The sequence below is a fragment of the Melospiza georgiana genome, chromosome 1, assembly GCF_028018845.1.
Source record: "Melospiza georgiana isolate bMelGeo1 chromosome 1, bMelGeo1.pri, whole genome shotgun sequence".
NCBI classification, from domain to species: domain Eukaryota; kingdom Metazoa; phylum Chordata; class Aves; order Passeriformes; family Passerellidae; genus Melospiza; species Melospiza georgiana.
The window spans coordinates 25,527,404-25,548,019 of NC_080430.1; the positions used below are offsets into that span (position 1 = coordinate 25,527,404).

The 20,616-nt window shown below is 41.1% G+C and overlaps 1 protein-coding gene across 6 annotated transcripts in view; it reads left to right on the top strand.

Annotated features, from left to right (window-relative positions):
* DYNC1I1 (dynein cytoplasmic 1 intermediate chain 1) overlaps positions 1-20,616 on the top strand; it is a 187,205-nt gene that overhangs the window by 103,699 nt on the left and 62,890 nt on the right. For all 6 annotated transcript variants that reach the window (XM_058026342.1, XM_058026332.1, XM_058026369.1 and 3 more), the window contains exons 8-10: positions 8,429-8,591; positions 9,735-9,834; positions 14,476-14,601. In XM_058026342.1, the coding sequence (XP_057882325.1) occupies positions 8,429-8,591; positions 9,735-9,834; positions 14,476-14,601 (389 nt within the window). The remainder of the gene's footprint in view (positions 1-8,428; positions 8,592-9,734; positions 9,835-14,475; positions 14,602-20,616) is intronic.

Genomic DNA, 20,616 nt, shown 5'->3' on the forward strand with positions numbered 1-20,616 from the left:
AGCACCCTGCTTATGTGAAAGATTTAAAATGGGAGTGCCAGGCATTCCAGCAGCTCTATAAAGTTTGTTGGTCTGTAGAGACTTTTGGAGCCCATAACTGCCTGCCTGCTAGAGAGGAACAAAGCTAAACCTAGTGGTAGTCAGGAATCTTCCAGCAGAAAATGATTTCACTTGAAAAATGTCTTCTGTCAAAATCAAAACCTTTTGTGGGAACTGCCTCAAGGAACTTAAAAAACCCCTCTGAAGCCAGACTGGTCCAGCCCTTCTGTCCATTACTCTGTATTGAGGTGCTCTGCACTGTTACAAGAGACAAAAATTCAGGTTACTACTTGCTTCTGGTGCAGACAAGGGACACTTGTTTAAGTCATGCATGTCAGCACTGATGTGGTAGATATGCTTGATGCCTCTTCTCCTTTCCTTGGACCTGTCTTAGCTTTCAAATTAGAAGAATGGTGTGAAATTTGGTCTTCCTCATCTAGAAATGTACTAGGGTATTGGCTATGCTGGTGTGTCAATGCCTTCCACGGTCAGCGGTCATTCCTGTGTTGAGTAGAGAAAAAGAACTGAAATAGCAGCAGCTGTAGGGTAGAAGGAAAAGGGTTTCTTCTCCAGCATTTCTTACTTTTGTATTGCCAGTACTGCTCAAAATTCTGTTTAGCCTCTTGAAAGGTAGTTTATTTCTTCGGGTAGGGCCCAAATTATTTCTTGCTATGGTGATCATTACTAGGATAGTTCTGTGAGCTTGGTTTTTCCCAAGATAATCTCACTAGGGGAAAACTATGGAGCCATTTTACATGGAAGCCCATAAAATCTTCAACTGGGAATACAGCAGCCAATGCTTATTTCTCATCCAGGGAGACCGGTATCTTTTCATCAGTATCCAAAAAAGACTAATCTGGTACACTAGTACCCACGTTTACTATCCTCACCCACTGAAGTGCCAGCCGTACTGTTTTGATTATAAATTGATTTTTCTTCCCTCTTTAGAGCATCACAGAAATCACCGCTGCCATAAATCCTGTAGTGTTCATTGCTTGTTTAGGTTCTTGTGGAAATGTGGAGAGATAAAAGTCCTCCTGCTCCTCATCATTCTGCTCCTTCCACTGGCCCCAGCCACTGATGCCATGGACAGAGGGGACCAGTGCAGATAGCAGGAACAGGAGTCAGGCAAGTCTGCAAAGGCAGCACTGAGGACATGAGCAAGAAATGTGGCAACACAGAAAAACTTCATTCTTCATGGAAATTACTCTTCTTTTCAAAACTGTGAGGTCAACTCGCATATGGGCTTTTGCAGTCACTGGATCTAACACAGTATCCCTTTCTGTTGATGGCAACAGAAAGCCATAAAAACCTCTACTACTGCACTGTCCTGGGTTTCTGAATGTCCCTGTAATATTCAACTTAGAGCTTATCCCACACCCATTTATTCCCACAGAAAAGTGATGCAAATGTTTACACATGGGGAGAGAGCATAAACTCCTGCAAGAAGAGAAGAAGAAAAAAATCAAACTAGAACCCTGAACTGATTTGTTTTACTTTTTTAATGGGCTTTCAAGTTAGCCTTTTATGTACTTTGCTCACCAGCCACCAGTACCAACATCTTTTATTTCTTTGCAGTGCTTTAGTCAGAGGGTAGTGCTCCCCTTCCCTGCCCAGCAGACCCCCAGGAGCAGTAGATCATCTGGGCTGCTTTAGCACTGGTCTCAGGCACACCAACTGCAGGCTGGAAAAGCAAGGCACAGCTCGTTTCAGCAGAACTGACTTTGTAAGGTGCTAACATCTGACGGGGTTCAAGGAAGAAGAAAACATGCTCATTGCCTGATAGAAAGTGAACTTGACCTGTAGTATGTGTTATGATAGATAAAATAGAGGAGTGCTGCTGACAGGCATTAACTACTGTGAATCAGATGAAGCCATTGTCCACAAACTGACAAGGAACGGAGGCCCAATTTTTAGTGTTTGGTGTCATTCTCTCCCACTTGGCTTTAGCCCTTTTGCCTACAAAATCCCATTTTCCTCTCTGTTGTAATCACCCTTCTCATGTTCTGAGCAACATTCAGAGTTTGAAGCCATCGTTTGTGTTTCATGGAAGTGATTAAAACCATGTTACAAGTCAAACAGGAGTTTAGAAGAACATTTCCTGTCGGTGCTGCACTCTGTGTGCCTACTCAGAATTAATAGCTTTTCTGCAAATTAGCACATAATGGGTTAAAAGCATGTTTATGTTGGCATTAAGTACTCTGGCTTCTTTTTCTCTGCAAGGCAAGACAATATTTTGCAAACTTTTTAAAGAATCTCTAATAGACATTATAGTGGCGCCATTCACACTGCTATATAGTAGTTAAGGCTGTGTCAGCACTTCCATTATGAATCCTGTTTTTCAGGGATTTATAACCCAGCCGTAAAAATTTGCTCTGGGCTGAAATTTGGTTTCAGCTCAGGGAGCACATTTTTTAACAGATTAAAAAAATCAGCATGGCCTTTTTGAGTTATAGGAGTGTTAAGAAAAAATCCATGGGAGAGAGAAGTGCAAGGAGAGAAAGGCAGAGCATTTTTTCATGAATATAACTCAAAAATCAGTCAGGATAAAAAATAAAGTTTGGATGTAGTCTGTTCAGTCTCCCTTTCTCCAAGCCAACAGGACAAGGGTGCTCTATTTTTATAATGGTATTTTAAGAGGAAACGGGATTTTTTTTTTCTATGTGGTTTATAGGTAGTTCAGCTTAATTCTTCAGACATTTATTGCATGCTTAATTTCCTCATCTTCCCCCCGCACACCCCAGAGCTGCCCTGTGGGGTTTGGTGGGATTATTCAGCAGCCAGGGGTGTTTGCAGGGTCTGACCATGGTTCTGGACATGTCCCAGCATCACTGTCTGGCATGGCACCTCTTGCAGAGCTTCACTGCCATGGAGGCATGAAGGGCAGAGGAACAGCTCGAGGCCCCCAGAGTGGAGTGGGAGATGAAGAACTGACTCGTAGACCTCTTGAAGTGTATGAAGCCTTGGGACCACCTTGTGTTCCTTCTGTGGGGCTGCCTGCTGCCACCCATGTCTCTGGTGCCTGTTGTCCCCATGGTTTTTGGAAGAACCGAGTGTGGGATACCTGATGGTGAACTGGGCTGGGCTCTGACTGTTCCCAGCCTCTCCTGAACACATAAACAAGAGACTGGTTCCAAACTGTGGCATCAAGTGGGATGGGGTTTTCCACCACCAGAGAGCTCTGGAGCTCCACCTAAGGCTCCTCTTTGTGTCAGTAGAAACCACAAGAACAACGGGACGGGCTTGGTCTTAAAAGTGGGCCTCAACCTGCATTTATCTGAAGCCATGGGCATATCCACAGAAACTTGCACGAAAGACTGCGATGGGAAAGGCTGAGATCTGCAGCTCCAAAGACCTGCTGTGCCCTGCTCTTGATCTGGCTCTGTGCATGGGGCTCAGGTGCCAAAAGAGCAGGCTGGGCTGGTGGGGATGGTTTCACTCCCAACAGCTCAGGCATCAGTATTGGAAAAGCAAGACAGGTTGTGGTGAGGTTTGTCATGGCCAGAAATGTCACAGTTTCACTGCCAGCACCACAGTGAGCTCAGGTGTGCCAGCCCATCCTTACAGCCAGCTCAGGCGTGCTCAGGGATGGTGTCCAGCACGGCCCCTGGAGAAGCACAGGCAGTGGGAACAGCCCTGCCTGGCACAGTATCAAATCTAAGGCTCTGTAACTTGCTACTTCAGAATTTTAAAATCCCTAAATAAAGCTTGAAATCTTCCTTTTTATGTTTAGTGGTTATGCCATGAAGGGGCTTGCCAGCACAACAAAGACATGACATATATCAAGCCATGGTATGGGACACAGCAAAGCAGGATATGGCATTTGTCAAGCCTGACATGAAAGTGCAAAGCACAAGAAAAACAGGAGGATCACAGGATCACAGGCAGAAAAGGACTGAAAGCTGCTGAGAGCCACTTCACACCTTGCAGTTCTCACCCTGTGCCTTTCAGCCATCCTCCATTGTCAGCACATCTAAAGTTTACATGGATTTAAATAGATGCTGAAAGAAATAATACAGCTCTTAAAGGGGTTTTAATAATCTCCTTCTGTCTCTCATTATATCTCTGGGTTGATAACAAGGCTGCTTCCTGCTTTACTGTTTTTATTAGCTTGCCCTTTCTTTCATTCACTTACCTTTTGGTCTTTTTCTTTTCGTTTGGTTTTTTTTTTTTCTTTTTCCTTTAATGGACCTAATTTTCATTTCTCTTATCAGGTTTTTAGAATTGCTGAGATTCCAGGAGAATCTTTGTTATATTTATTTAAATGTGGGATGGGGTTTTTTTGTTTTGTTTTATTTTTTAATGTTTTTAACTCCCTTGAGAGAAGACTCAAATTCTGCTACTTGAATATTTCTAAATTTGTTCCTGAACTGTTATCCCAACTATTTATGTTGTATTTACTACAAACATGCTTCTGCTGAATAAGAACAAGTCTGCAGCAATTTTATCTTTGTTCCTAAAATTCAAGAAGATGTTTTAATATAATTTTTTTGGTTTTTTCTGTTTTGCCCAAAGAAATTTATGGACAAAGAACCTGATGTGAAATATGGTATTTCTGAGGATTATGTTAAGTCACATGAAATGATAAAATATTCCTATTTTTGTAAATAAGTCTTGATTAAATTGGTTGTTTTCACATCATGTTCAACTATTGTTTCATATTCTAGACCTTCCTGTTCAAGCACAAGTATATACTCTTTTTCATTACAGATACACCTCACAATTTCTTTCCCTGTGGTGCCCTCTGTGCATATATTACTCTGCACGGCAATTTAATTTTAAATGTAAATTCCATTTTGTTTTGTACAGTATTGCACATTAGCACAGGGCCTCTTTGGCAGCTGTGGGTGACATCCCAGCCCAGCCCCTTGCAGAGCAGGCTGCTGCTGCTGTGGGGTCCCATCCTTGTCTCCGTGGGTTCAGGGACAGACGGGACACCTGGAGCTCCTGCCAGGCAGGACTGGGTGGCTGCACCCCAGATCCTCCTGCATGAGCTGGGCAGGGCCACAGACGGGTCCGGCTCCTTCAGGTGGGGTCACAGCACAGGCACAGCAGTTCTCTAGGAAGCTGTGGTGTCGAAGCAAAAGCAGACTGTGGAGCTTTCTTTGCAGGAGCTTTCATGGCACTCCAGGCAATAGGCACGTAGCTTTTAGCAGTGGTAACATACACACTGCACTGGGCTTTGTTCAGCACAGAAGGTTAGATGTGGTTGGTTTGGGGTTTATGCCAGGGAGAGCAGATACTTGAAGACAAATGCTGTATTCTTACAGGGAATTTCTGGAGATATTGTCACATCACATAGGTCTCCGTGACAAAACAAAACAAAACACACTTTGATCAACTACTTATGTTTCTCAGTTTTCCTTAAAGAGAGCCTGTGTTTCTTGAAAGCTGAGATCAAAGTCACTGTAAGCTCCCAGATCGGAAGAAAAATTGCAGAAAATTACATAGGTTCTTTTTATTTTATTTGAGGTAATGGACAGACAGGGAGAAGAAACAAGGAGAAAATGGGAATGTCTCTGAAAGATAAATGGTTAGAAAACCTCCATATTTGAAAGAACAAGGCTGTCTGTTTGGGTTTTTTGCTTATACTTCATGTATTTACAGTAGTTATAGCAATGTTTTACACTGGAAAAAGTAATGATAACATTCTTGTGAGAAGAGATTGCCTCAAATAAAACTTCAGAGGCAGCCGAATGAAAGAAGAAAATAAGGCTAAAATATGAAGCTTAATATTGCCAGGGGGCATCTGGTGTGTCAGTCAGATGAATGAGGTAAGCTGATTTATGCCCTAAAAACTTTAGCCAAGGTGTTCCTGATGGTTTAATAGACTGCTGGCCTCCCACAGATCATTGCTAACTGCAAGGGAGATTTTGCTGAGGTAGAACTACAATCGTCTGTTTCTCCACTGCTTGTGAGCACTCCACAGCTCCCAAGTTGTTTATTTTTCGCCTTTTCCCTTTCTATTGATTTTGGGTTGTATTTTCTTTGCAGTTATAGCCAGCAAATGGCCGAGTAATAAATTTATATTTCCAAGCTGTAGAGAGGATTTGATTTAGCAAATAATTTTTACCATTTGCAGCAGTTTACCACGAGTTTCCCAGTTGCCTTTGCAGTTGTTTTCCCCCTCTTTATGCCATTTTGCTGCATTGTCATGCTTTTTGTCTTTGATTCTGGGAAAGCAATGCTTTAGTGGTGACGATGGGATATTGCCTCATTACAAGCTTCCTTGCCAGATGAGTTCCCTCAGTGCCAATTACTGTTCAGCAGTGGATGCTGCAATAGGTCAGGCTGTTCTTCTTGCTAGTCTTTTCTTTCACATGCATTGCTTCTGTGTAAAGCACAGGGGCAAATTGTGCTCCTGCCTTGATAATTGTCACTCTGCTATGCAGGGGCACCATGTGAGGGGATGCAAATATTCTCTGGATGTGTGGAGCTCCACAGGGACCACTAACCTGCTGGTACAGACATAGGGCCAAGGCCATGGGAGATCATCAAAGGCTAAAGTTTGTAACTTTTTAGCGGCTCTGTCTCCTGAGGGCCAAATTGCTCCTCCACCTTTTGAATTTTTCCTGCCCTCTGTTTAGCTCAGGTGTAGTGCAGGGATTTTGTCTTTCAGAGCTAACGCTTTGACCACTTGAGGCAAATCATGGTGAAAGCAGCCTCTCCCAGCCACAGCACCTCTGAGAGCAGGGATGCTGAAAACAGGGGGTACTGCAGGAGTGATGATCACCTCACTGCTCCTGCCTGCTGCTGTGCCCTTCCACCCGCTCCTGCCCCGAGGGCTGGGGGTGGCATCGTGCCCCATCCAGCTGGGCACTGGAGTGCAGGAATCCAATGAAGCACAGGAAAATCAGCTGGAGAGCAAGGGCCACATCTGCCTGATCACTGAAAGAAGCTGTGTGGCATGGCACAGAAACTGAAAAATCATTTTGAGCTGTAGCTTGAAAGTGTGTCACTCATTGTTTAATTAAACACTGAGATATGTATGACAGGGCTGGGAGTTAAACTTTGCTGTATGGTGGGTGTTCTCTCAATTCCCTTTTTTGGCTGCCAGTTTTTAACCCAATATGGCCTATGGAGACTGCAAGGTCATTTTCACAGGTAAACACCTCAAATCTGTAGTCTAAAGCTAAATGCAGGAGACCTTTGATCTCCTGTTAAACTCTTACGTAGGAGTCTCTGTAGTTTTGCGGTAAATCTGTTTATGATATGTTGTTTGTGTTCCTAATTATAAATTTGGAACAAAATTCTCTGCCAACAGAGCTTTCTATGCTGGGAATTTAGGCTAGTTGCAAGGTTGATTTGGGGTAACTGGAAAGATACTGTCATTTCTTGAAATACAAGTAATTCTGAAATATAGCTATAATGATGATTCAAAAGCACTTGTAGGAAAATACATAATCAATATACAATATTCCCAGAATATCAATGTGACCCTGATAGTGCAATTGAGAACAGAATTTCTTACTGTAGTAACAGCAGCATCCCAACTTTCATTTCCTCTGATGCTCACATGTGAGTTATAATTTACCAACAAGTCATTAAACTGATGGAGATGTTGCACTGGTGTGTCCTTTAAAGACACTATTTTTCAAATGAAGGGCCAAACTGTAAATATTGGAAGTAAAGGTTTAGCAACTCTGTGTATATGCAAAGAAGCAGCTTCATCTTGGGGGAGACAGACTATTCTTACTGCTGCCCAAGACAGCCCCTACCCCTCCCAGGGCAGCTTTGCCCATGGCTTGGTGACATTTGTTGCTCTGGGTCTTAGCAGGGAATAACACTGCCTTAAATAAACTGCTGTTTGGCTGGTTGCTTTCAATTTTGCTGCCTCAGAGAATATCTTTGGTTATTCACTTCATTACTTTGCAGAAGCTCTGAAGCAAAGACAGAATTTATCAGTGACACCAAGTAGAAATTGGAAGAATTGAAGGGAGAGATTATGTGAGACCTTTTAATAAAAAGAACTGTGGTATAAGTTAAGAAGATTATTTTATCTTCAGCTCCTCTGACAGGTCCTCTGTTACATAAGTGTTCTGCTTTTTCCAGTTAGGTATTGCCTAAACGTCAGTCACGGCCATTTCCTGAAATAGGAACGCTGAGTTTATTTAATTTGGGGGGTTTAAGTATTTTCCATTTCAGAATAATAAATACATAAGATACAGGATCTCTTCTATGTAAAGGCTATGTATATTCTGGTAATATTCAGGAGTATGTTTAGACATATTAAAAACTTCTTAGTCATGATTTTAAGAGTAAAGCTTTGATTTTTCTCCTGACATGGCTACAGCAAGCTTTCATGTCAAAGGAAACCCACTGAAGATGTTGATTCATTGGGGAAGGGGTGAAATGTCATACTCCTAACTACATCTTTTCATTTTCCAAGCTCCTCCTAGAGAACTGACAGAAGAAGAAAAGCAACAAGTTCTCCATTCAGAAGAATTCCTGATATTTTTTGACCGCACAATACGTGTAATTGAGCGAGCTTTGGCTGAAGATTCTGACATCTTCTTTGACTATAGTGGCAGAGATGTAGAAGAGAAAGATGGGTCAGTTTGGGTTTTTTTTTTGCTTCTGTAAAATAAGTTTTATAAAGACAATTCTAATAACAGGAAGCCTTAATTTAAAAAATTAATATTTTTATTGTTAAGAAAATCCTAAAATCTCTCAGTGAAGGCCTGGGTCACTTTGTCATCTAAAATAATATTTAAAATAGCTTTGTGATTTACTGATCTGGGTTTTGGCAGGTTTTTTAATTTGATGTATTACTTAGCTGGTTTAATTTTTTGTTTCATTTTTGGGATGAAATTCAAAATTCTGGTAATATAACTGAAAGAGGTAAATACACATGTACATGTAAATGTATACATTCCAGCAGTGTACGTGTGTGTGCTTATGATATTTTCACAAATTCAAACTAGTGTTGTTTATACTCTACTACTGCCTCAGGTCTGTAATGGATCCCACTTTACCATGCTTCATGGGGATGAAAATGATCTCCCAAAGCGTTTGCAATCTTAACAGCTAAGACGAGAAGTGACAAGTTTTGTTTTCAGCATTTGATATGGGAGCAAAGCAGTAAAACTTGTTAGTTGGAGAAGAAATATTTAGTTTGCAGCAGCTGTGTATCTGCTGAAGCCTCATGGCAAATCAGTAGCTGTATTGCATGGAAGTTACTGGAGGCTAATCCAGAACAGCATCCCTATGGACCAGCTGAGTGCATCAGTGTGGCACTGTTGGACCAGTACTGAGCTTCAGCCTGTCCTCACAGTGTCACAGAGCATCTGCTGTCTCCATCTCTGGGAGATGGTGCTGTACCTTTAACATTTTAGGAGTCAAAAGTAAGAGAGGTTTGGTTGTAGCTTGGAGGTGAAGGTTCATAAAAGTGGGAGCTGAATGCCAGGGCCAGGTTCATCCTGGGAGAAAAAGAGGGCAGAGATGGCCCAGGGTGACCCAGAAGAGTCAGGCAGGCAGTGAGAAATTTAAAAATGTGGTTTTGTGAAACAGACCTAAAATTTGTTCCTTGTTGCATCATTTTCAGCCAGACAGTCAGTGAGAGAAATTAAATCAAGGTGGCAGACTCCCCCAGGCTGAGCAGAGATCTGAGAAGCAGTCAAAAACTTTTGCACTGCTTTTCACAGCATTTGAACCCTGATACCTGAAAATCTGTCACTTTGTTTGAATTCACACAGAGATGTTCAAGCAGGAGCCAACCTCTCCTTTAACCGGCAGTTCTACGATGAGCACTGGTCAAAGCATCGTGTCGTCACCTGCATGGATTGGTCTCTTCAGGTAAGATGTGGAGCTGGGAGATGTGTTTCCATATCACTTCCACTTCTCCCTATAAAACTTATGGGCAGCCTCTGTTTGCTCTTCTTTATGCAGAGCAGGATGTTATTTTTGAGAGAACAGCAAGGCCTTGTATGAGTGAAAGCACTTTTCTCTGTGAAGAAGAGTGGTGGATGATATAGAAGCTGTCTTTTTTTTTTGTATATGTTACTTGGTCTTCAAAATCAGGATGTTGTGTTGAAACCCTAGGTTAACAAACCTACCAAGATTAAGTCTTTACTTTTCCTCCCCCTTTCACTACTTCAGCCAAAAATGGATTTTTTTTTTTTAGGACAAAAGGTTTAAAATTAAACTAACTAAAATTAATTTACTAAATATAATACGTATACATAGTAGTACATGAAATCTTTAGAAAAGGTGAGAAATAAAATTAATTTTTCTAATATACTAAAATTTAAAATGTGAAAGTATCTGAACAATTTAAAAAGATTGAAAATAGGTCCGTCAAAAACTGCTGGATCCTCTCTTCAAGTGATGGACGAGGAGGCTGCAGCTGCTCTGGGTCATGCTAAGGCAGCATGCCTGGAATGTACCCAGTTTCTCTGCATGCAAAGCATTGTCATTGGAAAATAAAAATGATGATAGACTCGCTTAAGCTCTCCAAAACCAATGCAATCACATTAGCAAAGTGCAGAAACCAGTTTAATTAGTTACTCTGTTTGGAGAGCTGGGATTATCAGACATCATCACAGGTCCTGTTAAATGAATTTGGTTCCAGTTTTACTCCAGCTCCCCTTGTCCTGTTTCATCATTGTTAGCCTCTTCCTAGGTTCTGGCCTGGAGCAAAGCATGTGGTCTCCTTGGGGAGAGAACCAAGGAGACTCTGCTCCTAAATCCACCATACACATTTAACAAAACTGCTCCAAGAGGACATTGAGTTCACAACTGCAAGCACAAACCCAGCCTCAGGCATGCCACGGGATAAGAAGCACGGGGACTTCCATCCATGCTTCTCTCTTTTCCCTTGAAATGGCCACAGAGCTGCTTCCATCCCTCTGGGCACTTCCCAGGCAAGGTGGCAGCTGCCTGCACAGGAGGCTGCAGAGAGGAGAAGAATCAGGGGGTCCCAGTAAGCACAGCTGCTATGCTGAGCACATCTGGGTGGTGCACAACAGCCAGTTGCAGAGAAGCTTCTTGTAATAGCCAGCTTGCACTCCACGTGTGAAATGAAGGATTTATACCTTTGCTTTCATACAAAATATCAGCCTAGCAACAGGTATGCACTATTGTGATGTGGGTGGCCTTTAAGCACATATGGATTTCCACAGAAATCAAATATAAGCCTGAGGAAACACTTATCTTAGGTTGTTCACTTGTTCAGGGGCTGGAAATTACATGGAATTCTTATCTGATATTTTCCTAACAGGCAGCTCTTACTGTATTCCCAGGGCAGCAAGAAAAAAAGCCGCCTCAGAAGAGCACTGCCAAATGTAATTGTTCAGCCCCTGGGGCTTGAAGGCATGTTCTGCTTCCCACCTCTTTGTTCCAGGGTGGCCCCTCCTGCCTTCCTCTTTGTTAACTCCTCATGCTCAGCTCCCTGGCACCCCAGCAGGGGCTTCTCTATGTGGGGGGCTTCTGCATGCTGCCCTACAGTAGCTTGGGAGTGCGGAGTTGCCTCCTCTCCTTCCTGCTTTGAGTGGTATGCATGAGACAAGGGCTGGAGCCAGACAGAGGTATTTCACCTAACCACTAGCTCTGCTGCTCACACATGCTCCAGGACATGGCAGTGTCCACTGTGCCAAAGAATAACTTGAATAATCATGGGAACTGCAGAACACATTGCTCAATTTTCTGCGATAAAACTGCTGCTGCGAAACAGCCTGGAGGCAAATAGAAGCTTAATCAAACAAAGGACATTGATGCATTGATTAAACAAGTTACTCTGTTCCCAGTCACATGTAGAATACAGTCTCAAACATGTGGGATCATTCATACCATTCAAGTTAACCCTCTAGCCCCTTGATTATTTCACAGAGCAACAGGAAAATGACTTAGGTGCTTAGGGATCTCAGGGAAAGGCCCGATTGACTGAGACTAAACATGAAGAATGATAGCACCTTACTCTGTCCATGGGAGCTAACTTGAAGCCAATAAAATCATGGTCTCAGAGAAAATGATATGTCTTTCTGGACCCTCAGGCAGCAGCCTCGGAGGAGGTTTTGCACAGCACCATTTCTATGTTGCTTTCATTTGCAGGACATCTGGGCACCCGGTGAGGACTGAAACTGTGTAAATGGAAGTAGCTTGAGTGGGGCATTGGAGTTTGTAGTGCCAGAGAGGATTTAGGGTACTGCACTCAGCTCTGTTTTTTTAAGAGTCAAAAAGTCTCATCTAGGTATGACCCCAGCATCTGCTTAAACTTTAAACTGTGTTTCCAGTCAAATACATAAACTGATTGCAAAACCTGACAATAGACCAGAAAGATTTGAGTCAGTGTCTGTTTATGGCCAGATGTGCTGCCAACCATGCCCACTAAACTTCCCAGGAGCATGAACCAGCCCCATAGTGCTTCAAAATTGGTGCTTTGGACCTGGCCACACACGCTAGCTGGCTGTAGTCATGCTGGCAGGAGGGCTTATTGCTTCTGCCTGCCTGTGTTTCTGCCCCTGCGTGGCTGCAGGCTCAGGCACTCGCGTGAATGGTCCCCAACCTGCTCAGCCACAGCGTGATGCCCTGTCAAGAGCCTGCTGCACACTCTGTTTACTTGGCCATGGGCCAGTGTGGGATGAAAAGGTTCAAAGGAGAAGCTGAGTTTGCTGTTCAGAAGTGGCTGTAAGCTCTATTGCAGGAGTGAGAGAGGAGAGGGGTGAGATGAATGAGAGCAGTTGAGGGCAAGGCTGGCACAACTGTGTCCAGAGAGGTGGCATCTCAGGTGTGGGATTAATTCACCTTCAAGTGCCCCTTGGGTCTTGATGAGGTACTGATTGGTCTACTGCTTCCTTTAAATTCCATGCAAGTGAATTGGGTGTTAAATTGTCCTTACAAGCTGTGCCAGCATCAGGGTCTGGAGGGATGTAGGTATAATCTAGTCAGAGTTTCCTTAAAATGGGAAAGGGCCAGGCTGTGGTGTCCATGTGTCATTGCTAATTCCTCCACACATGGGTCCAGGCTCACTCAGAGCAATGAGCTTGAGTAGGAAAATCATCAGCTCTGTGATCCATTATCCATGGAATTGTACAGAATGTGGGAAGCAACAGCTGCTGGTGGCAGAAGTTACAGCTGTGTGCATTATTTCCTCCAAATGGATTTTGAGACCAGAGAGGTTCAGACCCCAATAATAATGATAGGAAGGCTGGTGGTTTGGGGTTTTATTAACTGTTAAAGTGCCTTTGGACCAAATTCACAACTCCCAAAAGAGAGGTTCTTTGTCCTGCTTCCTACCAGCTGCACTGTTCTCCTGTAAAGTGGTGGATGGTTTGGTAGGAATCTACCTGGGAAAGACAAAAAGTGACAATAATTTGCAGATACTGAGAAATTTTGAGGGAAGCATTTCTAATTTACAAGAGGAGAGTGTAGGTCTTGCACAACTTGAGCTGCTGACTTGTTGGTCTGCAGAAGCCACATGCTTTTCTCTGGCCATCATCTGCCATCATCTCCACTGCCTTACCCCTCTAAATACTCAGAGGGAAGGACAGAGGTTAGCAGAGGTGCCTAGTGTCAAACATGTGAGAGTGAACAACTGGGAGTTACTACGTAGACAGAAAGTGATTGATGTTTTGTGGGTAAATTATTACTTCTTACAGTGTTTTAAAATGATGCAAGGTCATCAAGACAGTGTGAAATTCTGATTTTTCATTTATAATATTATGTATATATAGATAGGTATATATAAACAAAGCAAATGATTATGGGTGCTGCATATCTACTTCTATACAACAGGGGATAATGAGTATACAAAAAAGTGTGGCTCTGTTTTTAGAGTGCTTATTGCATCAATCCTACTGAGTCAGTGGAATTCAAGGTCACCCTGTGCTTTACAAGATGACCTCAGCATCTTGCAAAATTGAGCTTCTGTGAAGAAAATGTTTTGTTTGCCATTTGAATCATCAAGAAGAGCTTTCAAGTTGATTCTGTGCATAAGTGAATAAGAGTGCATAATGAAATAAGAAAGAATAGTTTTCAGGAATGTTGGAAAAAAAGTGAATTTCAGAATAAAAGCTAGTCAGCCCTATGGTCATAGTGTTTTATTATCAGTCAATTAAGACAGCAGTTTGTCCCTGAAGACATGTTGAGCAAATATATTAAAATTATTCAAGCTTTCAAATTTATCTTCCTCCTTCCTTTTCATTCCCTTTATAAATATTTTGCTAGTTGTCTTTTCTTAAGTATTACCTGCAGAAAATAACATTGCCTTTGTGATATTTTAGAATAACTGATAGAGAGCAAGTATCAGGGGCTTTAAGGACTTTAGGGATGAGTAAAATGTAAAACCAAAATGAAGCAGAATAATATGATTGAACTAGCATTTATTTTAATTAAAACCAGATATTGCACATTTACTGTAGATTATTTCTGTCTGATATGATTTTGTGTAGGCTTTTCATTATCCATGTTATTTTATTTGCATTTTCTTTTCCTTTCTAGTACCCTGAATTGATGGTTGCATCTTATAACAATAATGAAGATGCTCCACATGAGCCTGATGGGGTAGCCTTGGTGTGGAACATGAAGTTCAAGAAAACTACACCAGAATATGTGTTCCATTGTCAGGTAAGGCAGAGGAAGACATTGATTTTATGCTTTAGACAAAATAATTTACTACATGGTGCATCTCCCCACTGATTACATGAAAACGTTAAGGTTAAAAATAGTGATATTTAGTAAAAAGTGACAGTCCAGTGTTTTTGGAAGGCAACCAGCCTTCTCAAACAAAAGCCTGTCAGAGCTGCATGTCATTCTTTGTCTATTTAAAACAGTCCCTAGGAGATTTAGTTCATAAATCCCTCGCACTTATGAAGTAACTGTGGTGTACCACTTCCTCATGCAGGCAGTAACACATGCTTTCCCACCCACGTTAACTTCCTCGCATCCTCTGCACTCAAGCTGCCCACCCTTGCCTTGGTTCTGCTCAATATCATGTTTTGCCTTTAAAATTGGGTAGTAAACTTTGCATTTTTGGACATGTGTCTGTCTTCCAGCCTAATCAAAATGGTGTCGATTTCAAGAACTACTCCACCAATTCCTTTAGGTCAATCAGTTTGACTGTCCTTTAAGTCAGCAAAGTAGTGTTTCACTTCACTCAGTGCTACTTTAAAATTATGCTGGCTTAGAAGCTTATGGACAATTCAAAAATAGTTAAGTGTTTTATTTCTCTATGTCTGTTTGTTCCTCTTTTGCCACTGCTTTTATGTGTGAAATGGCACAGCCTCTATTGACAGCAGTGTTCAGCTCACTGCCTCTATCTCCATCAAACTGTCCAAACTGTGGAACAGGGCTTGGGCCAAATTTCAAACCTCTTCATTAATATCCCTCTGTGGTAATTAAATACAGGACAGTGATATTCAAAAAGCCATATGGAAAAGTTTCAGCAAGTAAAACTTAACAATCAGAGATTAGTAAAACGCAGATAATTCTGTGGTAAAAATTGCTTCTCTTGGAAGGATATGTATTACCTGGCTAATTGTGTAAGCTAAGTGTCATTTTACATTTGAGAACCAAACATCTTTTTGAACTAAGTTTATGTTTGGACTTGGGTACATTATCAGATGTAACATAGTGGGAGGGAGTTGCTGGAATTGAAGTTGCTGCTTCAACCCGATTAAGTAACCTTTAATTCTGGGCATATTTTTCTAATTTGCTATACTGAAAAACAACTTCACAAGGAGTTTAGGCCTGCAAATATGCTATACAGATTTATATACATAAATATGTATGTATATATGTGTGTGTGTGTGTGTGTGTGTGTGTGTCTATTACCTTTGAAAGAGGACTTGTGTTTTCCTGGGTATCATATTTGGCAGCCAATGCCAAATTGGCACTGTCCTTTCAGACTGCTTAAGGTCTTAGCTCAGATCCCATGTTCAGATTCTTCTATGATACACATGCAGCTTAATGGTTTGAACAAAACTTCCAAGAGAAGATATAACATTTCTAGGAAGGATAATCCTTTAACTAGATTTATTTTGCAAGATAATGACCAGATTCAGGGTATCCCTCCTGTGCAGACAGAGGAAGATTGACTAAAGACATAACAATTTGTTCCATTAAAGTTCTGTCTAGATACACTTAAACAAAAGAGTTATGACTTACTGCATTGAAAGCAATGAGACAGGCCACACTCTTCACTAGAAAAACACATGTAGGGCAAAGTAAGTGGTGGCCAGGGATTTGGCATGGTTGAGCTTCTGTCTAATCCTCGCATTGTTGGATGTTCTCCCTTTTAGAAATGGAATCTTGAAACCTGTGAATTGAGAGACATATATGACACTGTGCTTGCACATGTATCCTGGATTCACTCTCTTTCAGCTAAAGAATATCTGTTCTGCCCATGGGAAATATTTATTTTCCTTTCAAATTGACCATAGATTATTTGCATTATAAATTCATTATGAGTTGGATCTGTCTTTGAACCATCATTATAGGGCTTTTGATGTGGAGTATCTTCTGCTTATCTTCAGATCAGATGGGGAAACCCACATGGGATTAAATGGGGAAGCAAAAAGTATGCAACTTGGTCTCTTGAACACAGGTTTTGTTGTAACTGACTCAGATGGAAAATAAGAAAAGAGTAATATCTTAGCTCATGCTCTGGATTTCAGTTCTATAGATCATCATGTTATTCTGTTAGTGGAAACTCTATAATTAGTAAACCCCATATAATTTATATTACCATTTTGCTAGAGAAACATTCCCTTATTCACTCCTGATTCTGTTATTTCTCTAGGCCTTCTGAGAGACAGGCCCAATTTTGTTTCATCAAATAAATGACTTTACAACAGTCCAGCCCAACAACTAGAGATGAACACACACCTTACTGTGTGTTGCCCAGAAAGGCCAAATCCAGTACTTTTTATAGCACTGTGGAAATTTGTTGGGGAAACACAGTGTATTTCCCCAATAGCCCTCTATTTTCCTTCCCAATGACTTTCTATAAAAAGTGGTCTCAATAAATCCTACAAGATGCTGACTAATATACCTTTTGCCTTTCAATTTTTGGGGCTCAGAGAGCAAGACACAAGGAAGTAGAAACTCATTTCAGGTGTCACTGTCTATGAGGTTTTGCGAGCCACTTCTGAGAAGCCAAATCAATAAATGGGTTTATGAAGGCATTTCTGAGAAACTTCTAAGAAATTTCACTCAGGAGTTCTGCTAACATCAATAGAGATAGATCTGTGAGGCATCTCTGGACAGCTAAAGAGCTGGCTGGAGTTGCAGCAGGGAAAACTTCAGATACCGATTGTGCACATTTGGTAAATTCTTGAAGTTAGAACCCTTAATCTTTTCCTGTCTTTCCTGATATATTATCTAGATGTGTACCGTGGAATTTCTTTATGTTCTTTACCTCTTTCTGAGACTGTTTTTAATCTTAGATAGGAGAATGTGAAATGCTGAAAGTTGCCAGAACCAAGGGGCTTCAGCTAAAGTTCAGCCATGACAGACCATGATGTAAAAATCTACTGGCAATGATGTTTTTGCCTAACTCCAGTCAGCAAAACATTTGATTTCACTCCTGAAATGTGAGGGGTGCTGAATTCTGTAAATATGAAATTCTTACCCAATTTAAAGTTATTTTAAGTTGTTGTCTCATTAATATAATTCAAGTAGTAGTAAATTTCATAGCTCTACAATGTGTTGTGCTACAAATACTGGGTTCAATTTTAGTTAACACTCATTAAAGGAAAAGTTACAATTAGCCAAGTAGACATACTTACTCATTAATTCATGTGTACTGCCATGCGCTCTATCAGATGCTTTCTAAAATAGTCCTGATGGCTTCTACTCTTACCTCCCATGGAATTGGTTTTTTTCTTCTATGTGTTTTATTTTTGCCCTTCTTTGGGTTTTTATATTTCTGCTTTATGTGCTGACAGTATTTTAGCTGTGAGTCCCAGATTTTTTCCTCTGCAGCTCATCAAACATTTCTTTACCACAATGTTAGAAATAGGAAAAAAGGGAAGAATGAGGGATTGGGCAGTTTGTTCATTTGTTTTCCTATGCAAGCAAAATTTGCTGTCTCAGAAGCAAAACTGGAATGGGAGGATGATATCATTTGCCAAAGGAATGAATGCTCAGTGCTTTCCTTAGGTAGTGAGAAATAAATTGAGCATGCAGTTAATACTGCAGAGTGCAGACTGGGAATACCTTTGTAGGAAGAGTCAGGGATGTCCTCTACCCCCATGCTGGAGCATCACATACTCTTGCTGTGATCCAGAGCATTCCAAAGGCAAGACACATGCCTTTCAGAAGTACTTTACGAAACCATGCAGATGAGTCAACCCTAGTTGGGTTGGTTTGGCAGTATCCAGAGATGGAATGAATTCCAGGAACAACACGGAAATCACATTGAGTCTCCCTTGGTTTAGTTGGGACAATTTTAAGCAGTGGTTCAAATTGCTTCTCTCAGCTACTGCTGGTTTGTGTTTAGGTGGGGGTCACAAAAACAAAAGTAGTATCTCATTTATTGATGATCTGACTCCACATGTGCTCAATCCTATATTGATTTCTGCAATGCACAGGGCTGGCCTTGTATGTAAACATTCCCTCCTGTACCATTGATTGATAGAATAGCACCAACCATGTTTCTCCATATTTGTGTCTTTTTCAGAAAGTGCTTTTATGTTCTTTATGTGTTTTTTCCTTGAACATACAAATAAAAATCTGCATTACCCATTAATTATGAGGATTATTTGTAGTATTCATCATCTCTGCCCCTGATGTTGTTTCTGTTTCATGGTGGTCTGATCTAAGCTTTCTAAGTCAGAATGACCTGAAGAAGTATCTGAAACTTTGCAGCAATATATCTGGACAAGTGAGGCAAATGAGAACTCAGAGTTTGCAGTAGATGGGCTAGCAGATAATGGTCTGAGCTTTACACCCCTTCTTTCAGCAGGGCCTATTAGCATGTGTACAGCACTGCTCTTCTATCAGATCTCATAGCTTTTGGGTTAGACCTGAACAGCAGAGACAGAAGTCACTAGGAAAAGAAATAATCTGTTACCTAAGGGACTTGAGGGTATTACAAACCATTTCCTTTCTTCTGGAACTTAAGAGGGGTTATTAAAGTTGGTTGAGGTATCTGAATCTCAGCCTCAAACACCTATCATTTCAGGAGAGGAGGGGTGGATGAGGAAGACAGCTAAAGATATTAGTTTTGTGCAAATAAACCAAATTGAATGTTACTTTCTGATTTGGAGGACTCTGCACTGTTACTGGGAAGTAAAGAATTCTGTTTTACTACACACAATCTAATCATAACAGAAACAAAATATTACTGCATTGATGGTCTTTTGATTTATTGTGGATTAGTTCCTGATCTTCTAATTTCCTCTTTGTCAGCTATGTCTTTTCCAAATGTCTGAAAAGGGCAGTGAGAAGTATAGATCTGACACTTAGAAGCAACTACAGTCAGTGTCTTTTTAAAGCAGGAGAGCACATGTGAAATAGCTTTTATTTGAGGAAGCAGTAACCATTTAAGAGTTCTTTCAAGGAGTCAGATCAACTTTTAGTATAATCACAAAAATATTTCAGCAGTATATCGCTTTCAATAGCTGCAGCTATTTCTGTCCTTTTCCTAAAATGATATGCAGTCAGATTTACTTGGTTAGTTCCATCTTTTTACTAAACTGTCAGGTTTTTTGTGGGAAAGGGGATTTGTGTTTTCTATTTTAATTTCAAGAAAAGATGTCCATGCTTGGAAAATATTGGAGGATTGGGTACAGAAATCAGCTACTCAGCTGCACCACAAAATGTTTCATTCTCCCCTAGCTTTTTTGTAGTGGCTTCCATACACTGCCATTAAGTTATGTGTTTGACCACTCTTCATTGCTTATCCTGGTGTGGTCTTTCCCTTTTCAACTAAATAGATGGAGTCATAAATGCATATCTTAGAATTAGATGCATTGAGGGACGTGAAAGGCTATATTTAGTGGCTGATATTGGCCAGAGTTGCCTTATTTTTTTCCTGATCTGGTTTCTTTGTTGTTGTCTGCTCTTTCAAAATCAACATAAATTCCTTCAGATGTGCCTTTTGCTCCAGCAGCCTGCCTTCTAAAGGTGCTGGGTGCCCAAATCCACAAGACTTGTGTGTGGAACAGGCTGAGGTAAAAGCCTGAATGACTAATATCCTCCTTTTCCTCTTGTCCTTGACTTTCCTTCTCTGCGGCGGCCAGACTAGAGCTCAGTCCCTCCAGAGCTTCTAAAGAAAAGAAATACTACAAGAAATTTAGGAAAGTCCAGAAAGTATGGTTGGAACACTTAAAAAAAGAAGAAAATTTTCTCTTCTAGTTATATTGGTGCTTTTCCACAAAAACTTCCTCACCTTGTAAGCACTAAGTTTCAAGCAAAGATTCAGGTCTTCAGAGACGTACAAGAAATTAAAGACCCGGAACTCTCTCTAAGCTTCACAAACTTTCCCAAGTAAAATCAATCCAAAAATCCAGCATGTCCAATTCCAAAGCTGACTTACCTAATTCCTCAGTTTCTTGTGAGAGAGGGTACCTGTGATCAGTCTTTAAAGGGCTGCAAATGTCAAAGAAGACCTATGGTTCTGAGCTGACTGCAAATTTT